The 18,131-nt window shown below is 38.0% G+C and overlaps 1 protein-coding gene across 1 annotated transcript in view; it reads right to left on the reverse strand.

Annotated features, from left to right (window-relative positions):
- ppp1r9a (protein phosphatase 1, regulatory subunit 9A) overlaps positions 1-18,131 on the reverse strand; it is a 61,775-nt gene that overhangs the window by 37,151 nt on the left and 6,493 nt on the right. The window contains exon 2 of the mRNA XM_063014000.1: positions 517-649. Coding sequence (XP_062870070.1) covers positions 517-649 — 133 coding nt within the window. The remainder of the gene's footprint in view (positions 1-516; positions 650-18,131) is intronic.

The following is an 18,131-nucleotide window of genomic DNA, read 5'->3' on the forward strand; positions in this document are numbered from 1 at the left end:
ATATCATTTAACCAAACGATCTACCAATTTGATACGGCCGAATACAGCAAGTTTATTATTATATGATGAGAAAAGGAACCGGCTGTCCGCTAACACGGCAGAGATGCTGATTTTCCTCAAAAAGAACCTTCACTTTATTTTGAGTGTTGTAGTTTAACTAATACAATGCTGCACTAAGTTTGTTTACTTTTATTTTGGAAAAACTAAATAACATTAAGCAATAGCTTGGATGCAGGCATTTTTTTTCCTACAGCACTGCAGAGCTATTCAGTTGTTAAACATATACACTGGATTAATTTGAATAACTGTAATGTACTTGAAGTGTGCACTGTGTGAACAGTATTATCTAGTTCTTATCTAGACAATATCTAGAAAATACAAGTATCGGTTTGAGACTCGGTATCGGATCGGGATCAAAATTAATGATCGGGATCGGGAACAAAAAAACGTGATCGGGACATCCCTATTACCAACACATTTTGAAACATTTAGTAATTCTGTAAAAAAAAGAATTACCCTTTTCCAGCTCCACTGGGAAAAGTTCCAGTTTTTCCACTCTCTTTTCCAGTTCATATTCTGCTGAGGATGCCACAGGATCCACCTCCTCATTTCTTCGATCATAATCCTCATTTGAGTAAGTATTAAAAACCTGGAGACAGAAATAAGAAAAACTTAATCTTACTACAGAGATGAAATCAGTTAAATATGTTGAACCATATTTATTACTGTTATTTTTACTGTTTTCCATAACAATAATAAAATAATAAAATAATAAGCTTTCAAATAGGACACACTGATTCAACATATCAATATCAGATGATATTAGTCTAAAACTTTGGATTAAATTAGACATTTTTCAATCCTATATATATATATATATATATATCATAGCTATTATCTGTAAGTGATGAATAGAGTTAATGGTAATCTTGGCAGCTGACGACCCATCCATTTATGCATCTAATCTATGAATACAGACTCATCCAAACATAAAGAGAGGGATCAAATATAACAGATTTGATCTTGTTTAACATTTTAATTTGCTGCTTTCCCTTGATAGATAAATCATTTTAAGTCATTCCACTTACTGTAGAGTGCTGACAGCTGAAGGCTAAACCCTTTAATTAAGCATATTTGGCATAATTTTATATAATTATTACTTTATTACTTCATTTTAGTTTTATACGGTATAAGACAACCCAATATTGGATCAGTATAAGGTTTGATCTGATACTGAGAGCTTTGATGCACTATAATATTGAAAAAAATATCAAAATATACAATATCTCTGACTATAGGTAACGCACTTCTAAGATCTATGGATTAGCTCATAAAACAATGAAACTGTCTTTACTTCTACTGAGCATCAGCCTAACACTAAAAATGATTGGTAGGCAGGAGGAATTATGACTGGTACAGTAAATTGGGGACACCGGAAAATGCTGTCACTGTTGAGTTGTATACTTAAACTTGAACCCATAACAGTTTAGCCTCTGAAACACAAACAGTCACTTCTCATGCTGTCAGAGTAAGTGATGGTACTGAGCAGTGAAGTGTGAAGGGCCTGTCATGCAACAATGCCTCACCCAACCATGGCATCTCACACTGACCTCAACCTTGTGCCAAAATAGTAACAGTCAGGTTTTTTCTTACCTTATCTTAATGAACTCCTTTTGGAAATGCCATTTCTCACCTACTGTAATTAATACTTTTTTGTTGTAATCCACTCCTGTATCTACTAAAACAGTAGTTTTGCACATTTTCTTTGTGCCTGGTATGATTAACAATAGATTATCTCTGGAACTGTATGGATGTGACAATTAAGCAATAGAACACGAGAGGGAGTGTGTTATCGCAAATAACATCACGGCTGTGATTTGGTCGCAGATCATCACAGCCGTGATGTTATTCGCGATAACACACGACCTCGAGTGGTGTGAAAAGACCGTGCTGTTATCACGAATATCAGCACGTTTAGAACGCTTCTCAACCAATCAGATTGTAAGGTCGGAACTACCTGTTGTATAATGTTAAATATATCAACGGTAATCAAAGGTTAAGTTATACACTGATGGGGTGTATAATTTAACACTGTGACCATGTGTAATGGATGATAAACCTAATCTTTAAGATGCTTAACCAAGGTAAAACAGCCACAACAAAGATGAATAAGATGAATGTAGACATCCATAAGATAACTATTTGACAATGTGCTGCAATAATCCAGTCAGGAAAAAGTAAAAGCTGGAATGGCTTTTTTTAATAAGGTAAAAAGTGAGAAATGATGGCAACTGCTCAGATCTGGTACAAACTAGTTTTAATAGCATTTAATTTACATGTCAATTGTTTGTTTTGGTTAAAAAAAAGCCTGATGTTTTGCATAGGGTTTGACACAGCCACACCACAACACCATAAAAGCGCTTGACTCTAGAGTATGTACTGTATATCACAATTACACTGTACACATGTACAGATGATTTTAGGTTAATAGCCAATTAACAGAATGTACAACATCTAAAAATCAAAATAACATCGCTATAATAGCTTTGACAGTAAGAAGGATAGATGGTATGCACAAGCACAGAAATAACCACCGAATTAAATAAGCACCACTAAAACTCTATACAAATAGAATATGTGTAAGACTGGGCTTAACTGAATCACTGGGAGAAAGCTAAGAGGCGAATGCACACAGATAGACTTGGTAGACATGGTTTATTTACAGGTACAAAAAACAAGACAAAATAGAACAGAAACAACACATGGAACAAACTAAGCTAAGGCTACACTACGCTAATGCTAATTCTAAACTAATAGCAGGTATAACAAGAACCACTAGACTAAGCTATACACACTAGGAGTTAGAACAATAAGGAATGCTAACGAGAATGATAATTGCTACACTTAGCAAACTCTTGAAACATGGACCAAGCCTGGAACTTAAACAGACAGGACTAAGGAAAGTAATAAGGACTAAATAATACTCACAGATACAAACAGACTAACTAGGGAACATGATTACTGCCATCTGAACCTGAACTAAAAGCTTGGAACAGAAACAAGACTATTTACAACACCAGATACAAAGCTATATGGGATGTTACAAACACAGGGGTATATATACTATGAATGCTAATGAGCATGAGAGAATCAGCTGGACTGCTACAAACAGGGGCAAATCACAGAAATGGGGCAGAGACTAGATGGGTACATCATGAAAACAGACACAAAAGGATGTGCTGAACTGCACATGGCTGTGTTTGTGACATTATGACAAGGCTGCCATTCAAAAACCTATTTCATACAATTGGATTAATGTATGTTGGGAAAATTCAGTGAATGTTTTTAAACTTACAATATCTGCTGTCAGCAGTTCATTAGTCTGGTGGATCCATACAGGTTTGTGCCACTACCTGATACAAATAGTTAGGTCCAGTGATTGGTTTGCATGTAAAGTATCAGGACCGTGTGCAACCTATAGTGTAAACACTGGTGCCCTATTCCAGGAAGATAAATCCCTCCATATTTGTCTTTTTCATTTGGCCAAAATTATTCAAAATCTAAAAAAGCACAAGGATGTCAAGGATATCCCATGATCCCTTCAATCACCAGATATAAACATCTCTACAGCTCCATAAAAAATGGGAAGCACAGATTAGGAAGAAGATCTCCACAAACTTTATCTCAGATTAAGAACCTAAGATCTATCTCATATTAAGAACTTCCGAATTTATTTTTAATTTATTGTCCAACACCCACCACTATGAATTCATTGTATTTTATTAATGTAGTAATATAATGTAGTTATTTTAAAGTAGTTTTAAGGAAGAGTATGGCTCTTATTAGCTCTCCGAAAAAGAATACATTGTTATTTTGTATTAATCCTAGATTGCTGCTGTCAAATTGGGAAGAAATAAAACAAAAATTATTCGTTTTTATTGTTTATTATACAAACTGTTCATATAAACGTAGGATACAAGTTATCTAGAAATATGCTAACATCATGCTGTTGACATTTGAAATGTGAATAATTCCACCTGCACACTTATAAGACTATTTAAGAACTGCTATAGATAGTAACAGATTAACATAACCTGATTTTTATGAACACCTTTTCACAACCCTTGTTCTTTAAGGTTATTTTTTCTACAAAATAATTTTCTGTTTAAGTGTTATTATTAGACTCTTAAAGAACTTAATCTTCTTTCTGAGATTTCATCGTAATGCCGTTGTAGGAACTTTTGCCTGCCAGTGTTACCTTAGTCTTGCTCATTTGGGATCTACACTTTGTATCTGGTCTATATAAAACTGATTTGTGCCAACATCTACCAATAAAATCACTTTACAAATAAATTCAAATGGAATACATAGTCTTTTTGTTGCACTATAGAACAGGGGTTTGTAACCCGGGGGGTTGCGAGTACCTGTCCAGGGGGTCGCTACATTACAAGATTTTTTTACTTCTAAAACTAAAGCAATTAATTTTTCATATACAGAAGACATATTTAATTAGTCTCACTGACCACGCACACACACACGTTTAATGTTATCCAGTTCAAGCTTAAAAATACGGCTAACAGTGAAGATAAATCGGTGACAAAACAATGACTGCTGTTATAGCACGTGGGTGTGTGTGTCATTAAGAGAGGTGTATAGTGGGAGATGCTCTGTTCACAATATCGCTATAAGAGTCGATTCTTATAAAGCGTTTCTTTTCTCAGTCAGCTCTCCGTTTTTACTTTTATTAATGAATGCTGTGGTTTTAAGTAAACACCAGTTACTGGAACATTTTGTGTGACTCGCTTTTCTTACAGGTGGGAGGCTTAATTAAACTGGCTATTACCACAGAGCGGTAACCACGTCAGACTCGTTCTGTCCGTGGAGCTAAAAGTTAGCTCCCATTCTTTCAGTCAAAACAGAGTATCATGAACCAGCGAACTTAGAATTTATGTACTTTTGCCTCTATTGGCTCTGTGAAGTAAGGTTTTCTGCTCTCATCTACATCAAATGCAGGTTCGAGGTTGGCACACGGAGGGGGGTGAATGTCCAAAAAGGTTGAAACCCCTGCTATAGAGGCACCAAAGTTTTCCCACTGTATTTGTATATTGGATTGAATGATATATGATGGGGTGTGTATCATTTATGAGGAAATTAGCAAGCTGTGTTTACGTGAAGGAACTGTCAAGACAGCAATGTCTAGCTGTAAATAAAAGATACGTCAGCTTCATGTAAACTCTGACAAATCATAATTTTATCTCTTCTACCTCATCTGTGAGGAAAATAGATTAGTTCAGGACATCTGACATACTTTCATTAGAGAGACAAGACATCCGTGTGTGAACTGCATATTCTGTAAATGTTCTAAAAATGTATGGCATGAAAGCACCAAGGATTGAAGGAACAGTTTTGCAAATGAGCAATTTGAGAACAGGCCACGTCACTGTGAATTTCCCATCATTAATAATACATTCTGATCAAGCAGCATGTATTATTGAGCAGCCACATTGCTGGACAATAGATTGCGTATTAGTCTGTTCTTTTATAGTAATCTCCATAATTTCAAGCAGATTTTAAGAGTTTTAAAAGTAATGCACATGTGTGTTCAATTGCTTATTTAAAATGAGTTTAAAATCTAGACTCCTATTTCTATTTCTATGTAGGTGAGAGCATGTTCTCCATCACTACCAGGGTTCTACTTTTAATCTTCAAAATTTGGAGTTGAATCTTCATACTTAACAAGTCACACTGGTCTCTGCTCTGTTTTTGGGTGGCTGAGTGGGTAGCACTGTCGCCTTACAACAAGAAGGTCCTGGGTTCAATCCCCAGTTGAAGCGTTCCAGGTCCTTTCTGTGTGGAGTTTGCATGTTTTCCCCGTGTCTGTGTGGGTTTCCTCCGGGAGCTCCGGTTTCCTCCCACAGTCCAAAGACATGCAAGTGAGGTGAATTGGAGACAGTCCATGACTGTGTTTGACATTAAACTTGTAAATCTTGTGTAACCAGAAACTAAGAAGTCATTAATGTAACCAAAGTGTGTAATACACGACATTAAAATCCTAATAAATAATAATAACTGCTCTGTTTTTGTTTCCCACCCATTTCTGTACGTACACCTCTTTTTAGTTTTCTCAAACCATTTGGATTTTTGCACCCATTTTCAGTTTCTCACCAAATGTGCTGACGACTTTCACCTGTGCCTGTTCAGGTTCTGTTCAGCTGGACTGGTGGAGTAGTGTTAATGTTTATGTCTTACCTTTCAAATGTGGATTTTTTTGCATCTACTGTAAAGACTTGATTATGTGGTTAGAAAGCTTAAACACTGTGTTCACTGCGTTGCTTAAGTGTTTCATTTTAAATGATATTTAAATAGCTTTTACACCTCAGACAAAACTTGGGATGTATAGTAAAAGGAAAGTCATTTTACTTGATTTTAAGGGGGACAACATAGGGTAAGAAGTTTGATTTAACTGTTTACATAATTTTAAAGGGTAAAATGTTATTTGATTTTAAAGACTCACTGTTACTTTACTAATGACAGTGCTTTCCCTGTCACTGGATGAGGCTCTTACAGCAACTGCAGACTCAGACAGCATGCCAGTGCTCTCTTGAATAACAACACAGTGATAAAGCAGAAGTGTGATAGAGAATATTATGGATAGACTGAGAATGTGAATGTGGGTATGTGTGAAAAAGAGATATAATGCATTACAGCTCCCAAGATGGAATACTCTGCCGGCATTTTCTAATGTGATTTTCTCACATTGGCTGAGTCAGCAAGCCTCAGCTGTAAGTGGAGTACTACCCAAACATTCCACACAGCATTAAGTAAATTTCCATGTATTCTCAGAGGCCGGGCTGCCTACACCCACAATGCCCATCTCACTTATTATGTGTTGTCTGGCTGCCAGACACAGCAACTGTGAAAGATTTCCTGTGAAGCCTGATACAAGATGGACAGCAATATCAGGTGAAAGCCTCTATATGAGATGCCAACATCTGTACTGAACATTAAATATACAATGTCATAACAATCCAGCAGTTTAGACAAGTGTCAGAGTTGGAAAATCACTGCTGATAAATTTTACTATTTGAATCTATTACTTAGATTTACATGATACAGTGGTACATTGTAACTCGACCACTGATGTCAGTAACGCGTTACTTAGTAACTCCAATCCAGTAATCAGATTAAAGTTACTTATCCAAGTTACTGTGCGTTACTATTTTTGCAACTCGGGGAGTGACATCTGGCCTATGCGACAATGAAGTCACGAGCTGCGTCCGAAATCGCATACTTACAGAGTATGCACTAGATTGGAGGAACTATGCACTACTCGGCCGGTAAAGAAGTACATACTTTCAGTACAGAAGTGTGCAGTATGCAAACAACACCGCTACGTATTACACGTGGGGACGTGATGACGTAATATCACCATAGTTACAGACTCATTACAAACCCCACTCGCCAAAATTTTGGATATTTATCCTTTTTTTGTTATTTATTTGTCTTACTTACACTTGTGAACAGAGGACTCCGTTTTCCGCTATCTTTCTTGTTTCTTATTCCGCTTCAATCGCCTACGCAGCTCCAGTTGCATTACGGCAGCTGCTGAATGTAACTAATAAAGTAACTTGTAATCTAACTTAGTTACTTTTAAAATCAAGTAATCAATAAAGTAACTAAGTTACTTTTTAAAGGTAACTATGCCATCACTGAACTCGACGTCCCCTAAACTCAAAATCTTTGAAACTTCTTGGAGAAATTTGTATCCTTAAACTCGAAGTTTTCCTCATACTCGATGTGTTCAGCTTTTTTTACATTTATTTCTTTAATTTCAAATTAACAATGAACAGCCGCTTTGTTCATCAAAGTGCGCATATGAGACGAATATGCATTTGTGTGGAATAACCGTCAAATTCACTCTGTAAGCTTCCACATGTATATGTGTTTAGCAGGAACTCCTGTTTCACTTTTAAACTAGTGTTATAGCTCAGGGTGCTGAGAAATTGTGAGAATCAGCTTTTCCGAGTCTTGCACGCTTATCGTAAAAAAAGCTTGATGTGACAATGTATTAAAAGGACATAAAAACACTAAACCTTAATTATTACTGCTCATAAGTTCTCTCTACTAATGAAATTCCTCGCTCATTGTTTTAGTACAATGTCATGTTAAGTTTTGTGCACTGCCACACTCTATAGGAAACAACGACACAGCCAGCACAAAAGCGATTTTGTCACTTCGTATGTGAATTACTGAGCTCGCTAAGGAATACGGTATTCCAAGATCAAGCATCTCCATGATTAAGAAGCATAAGAATACAATAAATAAGTAAAGGTAAAGAGCAGGTTTTATAGTATTTTTATGTTGACTGTTTTCAATTGTATTTCAGTGGTTTTTATATTATACTTGTGTTATTTTCAGTGTATAAGTGCCAAAACAACCACATTATTTTACATTAGCCTAAAATATATGCAGTTCCACGGGACCACGGAACACATTAACAGCTTTCAAATACATCCTTATGGGAAAAAATACCTTGAAAACTTTAAAACTTGACACCAGTCCCAGGACCAACTGATGTCGAGTTTCATGGTACCACTGTATTTATAAATTCAATCCACGTGTTTGACTGTTGACAAAATTCTTTTATTGCTGCTGCCCTTTTTTAATTCGCTGCCCCAGCTCATGCAATGTCACTGGGTGTGTTTAAAGAGGGTGCTAACTACCCTTTTCATACAAAAGTGAAAGCATGACATTTGCAAATTTGATAGTGTCTAGTGATAGTATTTTGGGGCTTGATAGATATTTTTGGTACAAACAGCCAATCCATGTTTATTGAAGAGTAGCTAACTCTTTAAAATTAGCTTTAATTACTTTCTCAGAAAGTAGAGCCTAAAAGAACACCTACATCTTGGCTTACCTACATCCAGCCTAAACACACTAATTCAATTTCCTTACCTGTATATCATCTTCCAGTACTTTTATTTCTTCTTTTTTCTATTCTTGTTATGATTCTGACTTATCTATGTTATTTCCTCTGCTCCTCTGCTCTCTGATCAATACCATGGTGAACATCGGTAAGCAAATGCAGGTATGATTTCATTAAACTTAATGGGAAGAGCATCTCCTATCAGCAGCTGCTTTTGGGTATCTTTCCTGATAAACTCTGTCGCTGAGCTACACAGGCAAGCCATACTGTAAACACCTAATCATCCATCTTCTCACACCCACTCTTTATTATGCCTGCCTACATTCACTTATTCTCTTTTCTGTCCCAGCACTGAGCTCTGTTCTGCACTTCTCCATTAGTATTCATAATGCAGCACTATGAGCCAGGCCGCCTCTGTGGATAAATGCATTTCTGCGAAGGCCCGGTCCAAGGATTAACCTGGGTGGGTAGGGGGAGGTCAAGAGGAGGAGCAAAGAAGCAATGATGGAAAAAGGGACATGAGGGAAAGAAAAGTGAAGGCAAGAGGGCAGCGAAGGGATTTGTACTGATGCCCACCATTGAACTAAAGGTCATGTGGGCTTGGCTTGGCCATCCACCACTGATCACTTAAGATCAGACATTTCGGTGTCCTCTGGCACAGAGGATTTAGAATATTAAAAGTTTTATACACCTTTTACTGGCTATACAATGCAGGTTTCATTTAATACAGTTAAAAAAGGTCCAGTTTATTACAATCTATTACTTAAGCTTATTACAAAATACGGAGGAAACCCAAGCAGACAAGGGGAGAACATGCAAACTCCACACAGACAGGACCCAGACCGCTACACCTGGGAATCGAAGCCAGGACCTTCTTGCTGTGAGGCGAAAGTGCTACCCACCAAGCCACGGTTTTTGTCTTGTTTTATTTCATCATATGTTAGTATGGGTTTTCTCTACTTTTCCCAAAAACATGCATAAAGATTATTCAGTTTGCCACAAGAATTAAGTGGTCTGTAAATATGATTTACTGCAATGTTTGCATGCAGTCCAGTAGCAGATCAGTCCCACTACCGCAAATTTAAACCATTTTTAGGGTGGCGCAGTGGTAAAAGATGTTAGCACACCAGACCTGATATCCCAAACTTGTGAATACAAATCTAAGCTCTGCTACCAACAGGCGGGACACCTATACATACTGCTGCAATTACAACCTCCGCTGGCTGGTCGATGGCTGGTTGATAGCACCTGCACAGGGACAAGGAATAATGGAAATAACTGTCGGTGACTGTCGGTGCGCGATACGGATCTCAATATGAGCTCGCCTCATGCAGGTGAAAAAGAAGCAGTGGGCTTCTGGGTGTGGCTCTCCTGAGGCAGGAGAGGAGGTCAGCAGCAGTAGAAGTAGCGAAATGTGATCAGGTAATTGAAAACGACTAGATTCGAAGGAAAATTTGGGAAAATGAGGCTAGCACAGTAAACAAAAATAGTTAAGTGGATATTCCAGCTATATTCATTTTCCCTAAAACAATCTGCCAACTCCAACTGCATCTTATTTCCCCAGAAATATACTTTCTGACAGCCTTTCATCATGGCTTTGAGCCATTACCAGTGGGTGCCTCAATTCCAGCCAGTAAACATCTCACTAACACAGTGAAAAGGACTCACAGGGTGCGGCCTTAGCAAGAAACTCTAGACAGGACGAATAAAAGCTTCTTTTTTGTCACACAACCAGAGAATCATCTCATATAGATAATGATGCAGTCTAATGTTTTATAAATGTCTGAAACTGACTGAATGGCATTGTAAAGATGGGTTCAGCTCCCTGAAAATATTAGTTTTCTTTGTGTATTGGAGACGGTTCTTTGCTGCATTCCTCCGTTATTCAAGATTAATTGCAACAATCTCCTCTATACAGACACTGCTTACAAATCTCTCTCAGAACAGTTCTGCAATATTTCTCAAATAAACACAAACATAATGGAGCCTGATTTATCAAATTAGGAAAACATAGAGGTACATATTAAATGTTCAACTGAACTTAGCGCAAAAGACTAAGGATAGAGCCAGCTCATTTAGATGTAGGGTCAAACAAGAATGCTGGACAATCTGCCAGTACTACACAGTAAGTTGTTTTCTGCTCCTTGCACTGAGAACAATGTTGTGTGAGTGGGAGCACTCACGCCTGGCACAGCCTTCCTTCTTGACTTCAGAACTCAGTGTTGTTTTCTATTTCTTTGTTTGTAATAAGCTCAGTTTTATTAGGGCCACAGGTGCCACCGGACCAAATAGGTTAAAACCCATACCCATAAGGGAACCCAGACCAGTGAGGATGTTGCACCGTGGAGTGTCCCTCCAGTCAAAAAACATGCAGAAGATAGATTAACCACTCTAAATTGTCCCTAGTTGGGAGGGTGTATTTTGGCATGTACCCATTGTTTCAGAGTGACACACTGATCAGTATAACGTGAATATTAAAGAGAAATATGAATGACTAAATGGAAACAAGATTAGGTAAGTGTAGTTTTATCAAACAGCATTAACATCACAACAGCAACCACAACTAATCCATGTATAAGGTTGTATATAGTTTCTATATTCTACAATGTTCTATAATCAATTTGGGAACTAAGGGAACCAGTTGTTAGAGCTGTGAAAGTGGAATTTTAATTTGAACACCAGTCAAGTACCTGCACACTGATTCTATGAAGATATATTGTTATAATTAGGGCCCTACAAAATTCACAGGAAAATGTGCTTCATTTCACTGACCTTGTTTTTCAAAAATCACAGTACATAGACAAACTATCGGGAGCATAATACTTTAAGGACTTGTTCTTTTGAGCACAGACTACAGAAAATGATCACATGTGTAGAGAGGCACACATTTCCATTGATTATGGAATCCCCAAGGTGGTACAATGCAATCAATACGTAAACACATACATCAAACATTGTCAGCACACTACACCACACATAAGTCTGTTACACTAACTTAATCGCCATATCCTAGGACCTACTTGTATTGCATATTGTGCCTCATTTTGCTACTTGAATGAAAAATGTTAATATCGATAAACACAAACCTTAAATAAAACCTTAGTTATAACGAGCTGAATGTTGCTTTGCATCGTCTTACTGAAACAAGCAGGGCTAGAAAAAAAGACGTCATCTAGAAGTCAGGACATAATGTTGCTCCAAAATGCATTAATAGTGCCTTCACAGGTAAGCAAGTAACCCAATCCATTTCCAAAACACAACCCCATACCATGATATTATGACAGGTGCTGGCTTTAAAACTCTGCATTTTCAGTGATCAGGATGGTTCTTTTCTCTTTGGCCCAGAGAACATGACATTTAAAAACAATATGAAAAAAGTACTCATCAGATCACAACACAGCTTTCGATTTTGCCAATTATAGTATCTGTTATCAATTCACCTGTTTAATTGTAGAAAGTTCCAAAATAGGGGATTCTTGGTCATTTCACAAACTCTCCTGTCGCAAGTTAACAGAATGAAGTGCACCTACTCTGTGGCACCTGTGGTGAATGCTTGAGGGTACTGTATTAATTCAGTATTATTCTGACTTGGTAAAGCCTCCTGTGATAGGGTTTACATGTCCAGAAATTACAGGTTTGGTATTACAACCTGGCGATTATGAGGCAATATTTGTGGTCAATAATAACTGTTATTGTTATTTCAAAAGGGGTGTTTACATACTTGTTCTTTAGAGAACCCCTCGAAGACATTAGGTTGAGTGTCCTGTTTGGGAGCTCAAAGGTTACTGGTTGGGGGCTTAAATTGAATTCTGACATTTAGAGTAGAAGTCAGGAATATCAAATTTCCAGTACAGTGAAATGTAGCTTTTAATATCAGAAACATACTTTTAGCCAGTACCCTGAGTACTTGCATTACCCGCAAATGAAATGTTGTTTAGCTGGATGGCTAAAAGGCTCATATGATAGTAAAAAGTAAATGGCCCTTTAAATGCTTTGGGTTCCACTGAAAATAGTACTGTATTTAAATAGTATTGCAATAAAACAGAAAAAACTGCATAGCTGCTTAGCAAAACATACTAGGTTTATTCCTATATAACCCTGCTGTTAAAACCCTTTACCATAAATGGAAAATCTTTCACATTCAGAAAAAATACCTCTCCTTATGGGCTATGAAATCTGTTACAAGGACACACTCAAAATCAAGTTCATTAAAAATGCACCTGGAGGAGGGTGTAAGAATACCCGAGCAGTTCCTAATACAGAGTAGGTAATCTCATCGTGAATCTGAGAGCAGTGTATTCTTACCTTAATTATGTTCCCTTCTTTTAAGTGACTTGGACAAACTGTTAAGTGTAACTCATAATAATTTACATGAGAACAACACACCTAAAAAATACGTAAGATCCAGCGTCACATGCTTCATCTGTACTGATAAAGCAAGAACAAAAATGGAGATAATCAGTAAGGCAGCCACACTAGGTTATTCATTCATTCATTCATTGTCTGTTTTACCACTATTTCATCATGTTAAGGGTTGCAGTGGGTCTGATTCATTGGGCAGGAAAAACCGTGGACAGGTTGTCAGTCCTTTCACACACACACACACACACACACACACACACACACACACACACACACACACACCTAAAGCAATCTTTTGTAGCTCCACTTATCCTGACTGTATGTCTTTGGACTTGTGTGAGGAAAGCAATGCACCTTGAGAAAACCCATGTGGACACAGACACAGTGAAAATCAAACACAGACCCTTCTTGCTGTAAGGTGACAATGATGCCGACTTTGCCACCATGCTGCCCCAATTAAAATGGTGATTTTTTTTAATTGGACAAATTAGTTCTCCCACATGTATTTTACGAGGTTGGGATTTGGTAACTGTGAAAGCGGTAGCATATATGATTACGTTTTAATATTTATCAAACCATTCAGAGATCCCTATGCATGGAGACCACAGCCATTACAATACTAACGTCATGTCATATTGGTCAGGTGATCAGTGAAGATACAGTGTATCACAAAAGTGAGTACACCCCTCACATTTCTGCAGATATTTAAGTATATCTTTTCATGGGACAACACTGACAAAATGACACTTTGACACAATGAAAAGTAGTCTGTGTGCAGCTTATGTAACAGTGTAAATTTATTCTTCCCTCAAAATAACTCAATATACAGCCATTAATGTCTAAACCACCGGCAACAAAAGTGAGTACACCCCTTAGTGAAAGTTCCTGAAGTGTCAATATTTTGTGTGGCCACCATTATTTCCCAGAACTGCCTTAACTCTCATGGGCATGGAGTTTACCAGAGCTTCACAGGTTGCCACTGGAATGCTTTTCCACTCCTCCATGACGACGTCACGGAGCTGGCGGATATTCGAGACTTTGCGCTCCTCCACCTTCCGCTTGAGGATGCCCCAAAGATGTTCTATTGGGTTTAGGTCTGGAGACATGCTTGGCCAGTCCATCACCTGTACCCTCAGCCTCTTCAATAAAGCAGTGGTCGTCTTAGAGGTGTGTTTGGGGTCATTATCATGCTGGAACACTGCCCTGCGACCCAGTTTCCGGAGGGAGGGGATCATGCTCTGCTTCAGTATTTCACAGTACATATTGGAGTTCATGTGTCCCTCAATGAAATGTAACTCCCCAACACCTGCTGCACTCATGCAGCCCCAGACCATGGCATTCCCACCACCATGCTTGACTGTAGGCATGACACACTTATCTTTGTACTCCTCACCTGATTGCCGCCACACATGCTTGAGACCATCTGAACCAAACAAATTAATCTTGGTCTCATCAGACCATAGGACATGGTTCCAGTAATCCATGTCCTTTGTTGACATGTCTTCAGCAAACTGTTTGCGGGCTTTCTTGTGTAGAGACTTCAGAAGAGGCTTCCTTCTGGGGTGACAGCCATGCAGACCAATTTGATGTAGTGTGCGGCGTATGGTCTGAGCACTGACAGGCTGACCCCCCACCTTTTCAATCTCTGCAGCAATGCTGACAGCACTCCTGCGCCTATCTTTCAAAGACAGCAGTTGGATGTGACGCTGAGCACGTGCACTCAGCTTCTTTGGACGACCAACGCGAGGTCTGTTCTGAGTGGACCCTGCTCTTTTAAAACGCTGGATGATCTTGGCCACTGTGCTGCAGCCCAGTTTCAGGGTGTTGGCAATCTTCTTGTAGCCTTGGCCATCTTCATGTAGCGCAACAATTCGTCTTTTAAGATCCTCAGAGAGTTCTTTGCCATGAGGTGCCATGTTGGAACTTTCAGTGACCAGTATGAGAGAGTGTGAGAGCTGTACTACTAAATTGAACACACCTGCTCCCTATGCACACCTGAGACCTAGTAACACTAACAAATCACATGACATTTTGGAGGGAAAATGACAAGCAGTGCTCAATTTGGACATTTAGGGGTGTAGTCTCTTAGGGGTGTACTCACTTTTGTTGCCGGTGGTTTAGACATTAATGGCTGTATATTGAGTTATTTTGAGGGAAGAATAAATTTACACTGTTATATAAGCTGCACACAGACTACTTTTCATTGTGTCAAAGTGTCATTTTGTCAGTGTTGTCCCATGAAAAGATATACTTAAATATTTGCAGAAATGTGAGGGGTGTACTCACTTTTGTGATACACTGTAATTCTATATTGATTACAGAGACTGGTTCCTTTAAAAAAACAGATAGACATAAACCATGCCAGCAAAATGCCCCCCACAGCATAACAGAATCATCAGATTCCCTTTTCTAGACTATTCTTGTTTAGTTTCTACAGATCTTTGTAATAAGGTATTGATGCACTGCAAAAAACCTATATAATCTTAATTATTTTCTTTTTAATCTTTCACTAAGTTGATCTAAAATCAAGGCCACAAAGCATGATATGGTGTTAACTGCATCATGATTTGTGGGTTATGTTTTCCCAGTCATATGTTGCAGAGCCTTTGGCAATTGGTGTAGTCATTTTTGAAATGTGTGTACACAAACCGTTTAAACTTTCCAATTTCAGTGCATATAATTAACAAGAACTTATAATTAGACATCACATTTAAAACATAGTGTTATTTGATGTAGCATGACCTCCAAATATATTGTTAGTGATAATATCTTGTTAGTTAATTGGCTACACCTGGTGTCACTTCTGTGCCCATATAAATAGGGCTAGTTTGATTGAATCTTTTAAAAGTGGTCTCCTGTCAAGGTCAGAACGAGACAAAAGTTGTTCAATTTCTGCACATGAAGGAAGGCTCTGCTCCAATGTGACCACCCTACACTGGAGCAAAGATCATTGCTGACAAGGACAAAGAAAAAACAAGGGCATCCATGACGCTGTAAGGCAACTGACTATAGTGTCACGTTTCAAGGCAGACCAATTTTTGGTGGTTCTTTGGTGAAAGACATTTCAATACTGCTATGACATTCATGACCCTTACAAGTGTTTGTAAACATTTGACATTAACCATATTTCTATTCAGGAGGCACAATAATATACAGAGAGTAGAGGTCTGCAATATAATAATGAAGTGGAGAAATCAGAGTGTGCAATTACTGGGCCATTTCGGCACTTATTTGATTGCTCTCCAGTCTTTCAGATCCACTTAATTCAATTAAGGAATCAATATGCCACAACAAGAACCTGAATTTTCTATGATGCAAAAAGTGGCGTTCAGGAGACAAAACATGGGGAGATGTGACCTGGTGCCTCATACAGACACACACATGCATTCTCATTAATGCTCAGCACCTGTCAACAGCAAATTACATTAGTTTTGCATATCAGTGTTGTGTTATGGTAGGATTGAGATGCCAAGGTAACAATCTCACCCAAATACATGGGCAACAACAGACCCATTTTCAATCTCCCATTCTAGGGCAAAATCACAAAAAGTTGTACTCACACAGCTTAACCATACTTAACTTAAATATGCCTTGATAAATAGCTGATAAAGTATGTCAACTTAAATAGCTGCCTTGATAAATTCCAGTCTGATTTTCGTACATATCACAGTTGGGTCTTCAACTCAGGTAAAATTTCAGTTCTGGTGCTTTTGGATCTTAGTGCTGACTCTGACATGGTTGACCATAGTATTATTGTAGATAGATTGGAAAACTGGCTAGGGCTCTCCAGAACAGTCCTAAATTGGTTCAAATTACGAGGGTTCTTCAAAAAGTTTCCACAGTTTTTTAAACTCTGTTTATTTAAAATTTCAAAAACAAATTACATTTAAATTACATTTAAATAAATTACACAGTCCATTTTTCCCAGCATGTTTTTGGTTGAGTGTGTAGCCACTGATGCACCGCTGCTTTCACATCATCATCACATGAAAATCTTCTTCCCCTTAAAGCTTCTTTGAGCAGTCCAAAAAGGTGGAAATCAGATGGCACTAAATCTGGACTATAAGCATCTCTCTCAGTCTCTCAGACACTACCAATTACTACTCCTACCACCCTCAGCGTTTCCAACGACAATATAAAAGTGTGTTAACTTTTTGAAGATTCCTCATATATGTAAATAGCAGAAAATACCTTGTCACACTCAGCATTCCTTGTGGAGTCTCACATGAATCAATTTTTGCACTGCTACTTTTTAACCTTTACATGCTACCACTTGGCCAAATTCTGCAGGACAACTAAATTGCTTACCATAGCTATGCAGATCACACCCAGATTTACATCACCTGTTACCCTGATGTCTACAGTCTCATAATGAGCTAACTGAAAGCTGGTTTTGTCTTAAGACAAAACAGAGGTAATAATATTTGGCCCAAACTAAGAAAAAGGAAGGTGATCACAGTTACAGGAAGGTTACATCAGTTTTAAGGCTTTAAATGCGAAACACAAGTGAAAAACGTCTAAGTCTAAATTGACTCAGAACACAACAGCCATATCAAATCCATCACAAACTTTTCTATCATCTAAGAAAAAGCAGAATGCAGAATGCAATTTTTGAATGCAGAAGATCTAGAAAATCCATACATTTATTATCTCCAGCAAGGCTAGATTATTGTAATGGCCTCCTTACTGGCCTTCCCAAAAATCAATGAGACAGCTACAGCTCATTCAGAATGCTGCTGTCAGAGCACTTACAAAGACAAAGAGATATGAACACATCATTCCAGTACTCAGATCGTTACACTGGCTTCCGGTCAGTTTTAGAAAAGATTTACAGTTGACAGTG

This window comes from Trichomycterus rosablanca, chromosome 2 (assembly GCF_030014385.1).
Source record: "Trichomycterus rosablanca isolate fTriRos1 chromosome 2, fTriRos1.hap1, whole genome shotgun sequence".
Lineage (NCBI taxonomy): Eukaryota > Metazoa > Chordata > Actinopteri > Siluriformes > Trichomycteridae > Trichomycterus > Trichomycterus rosablanca.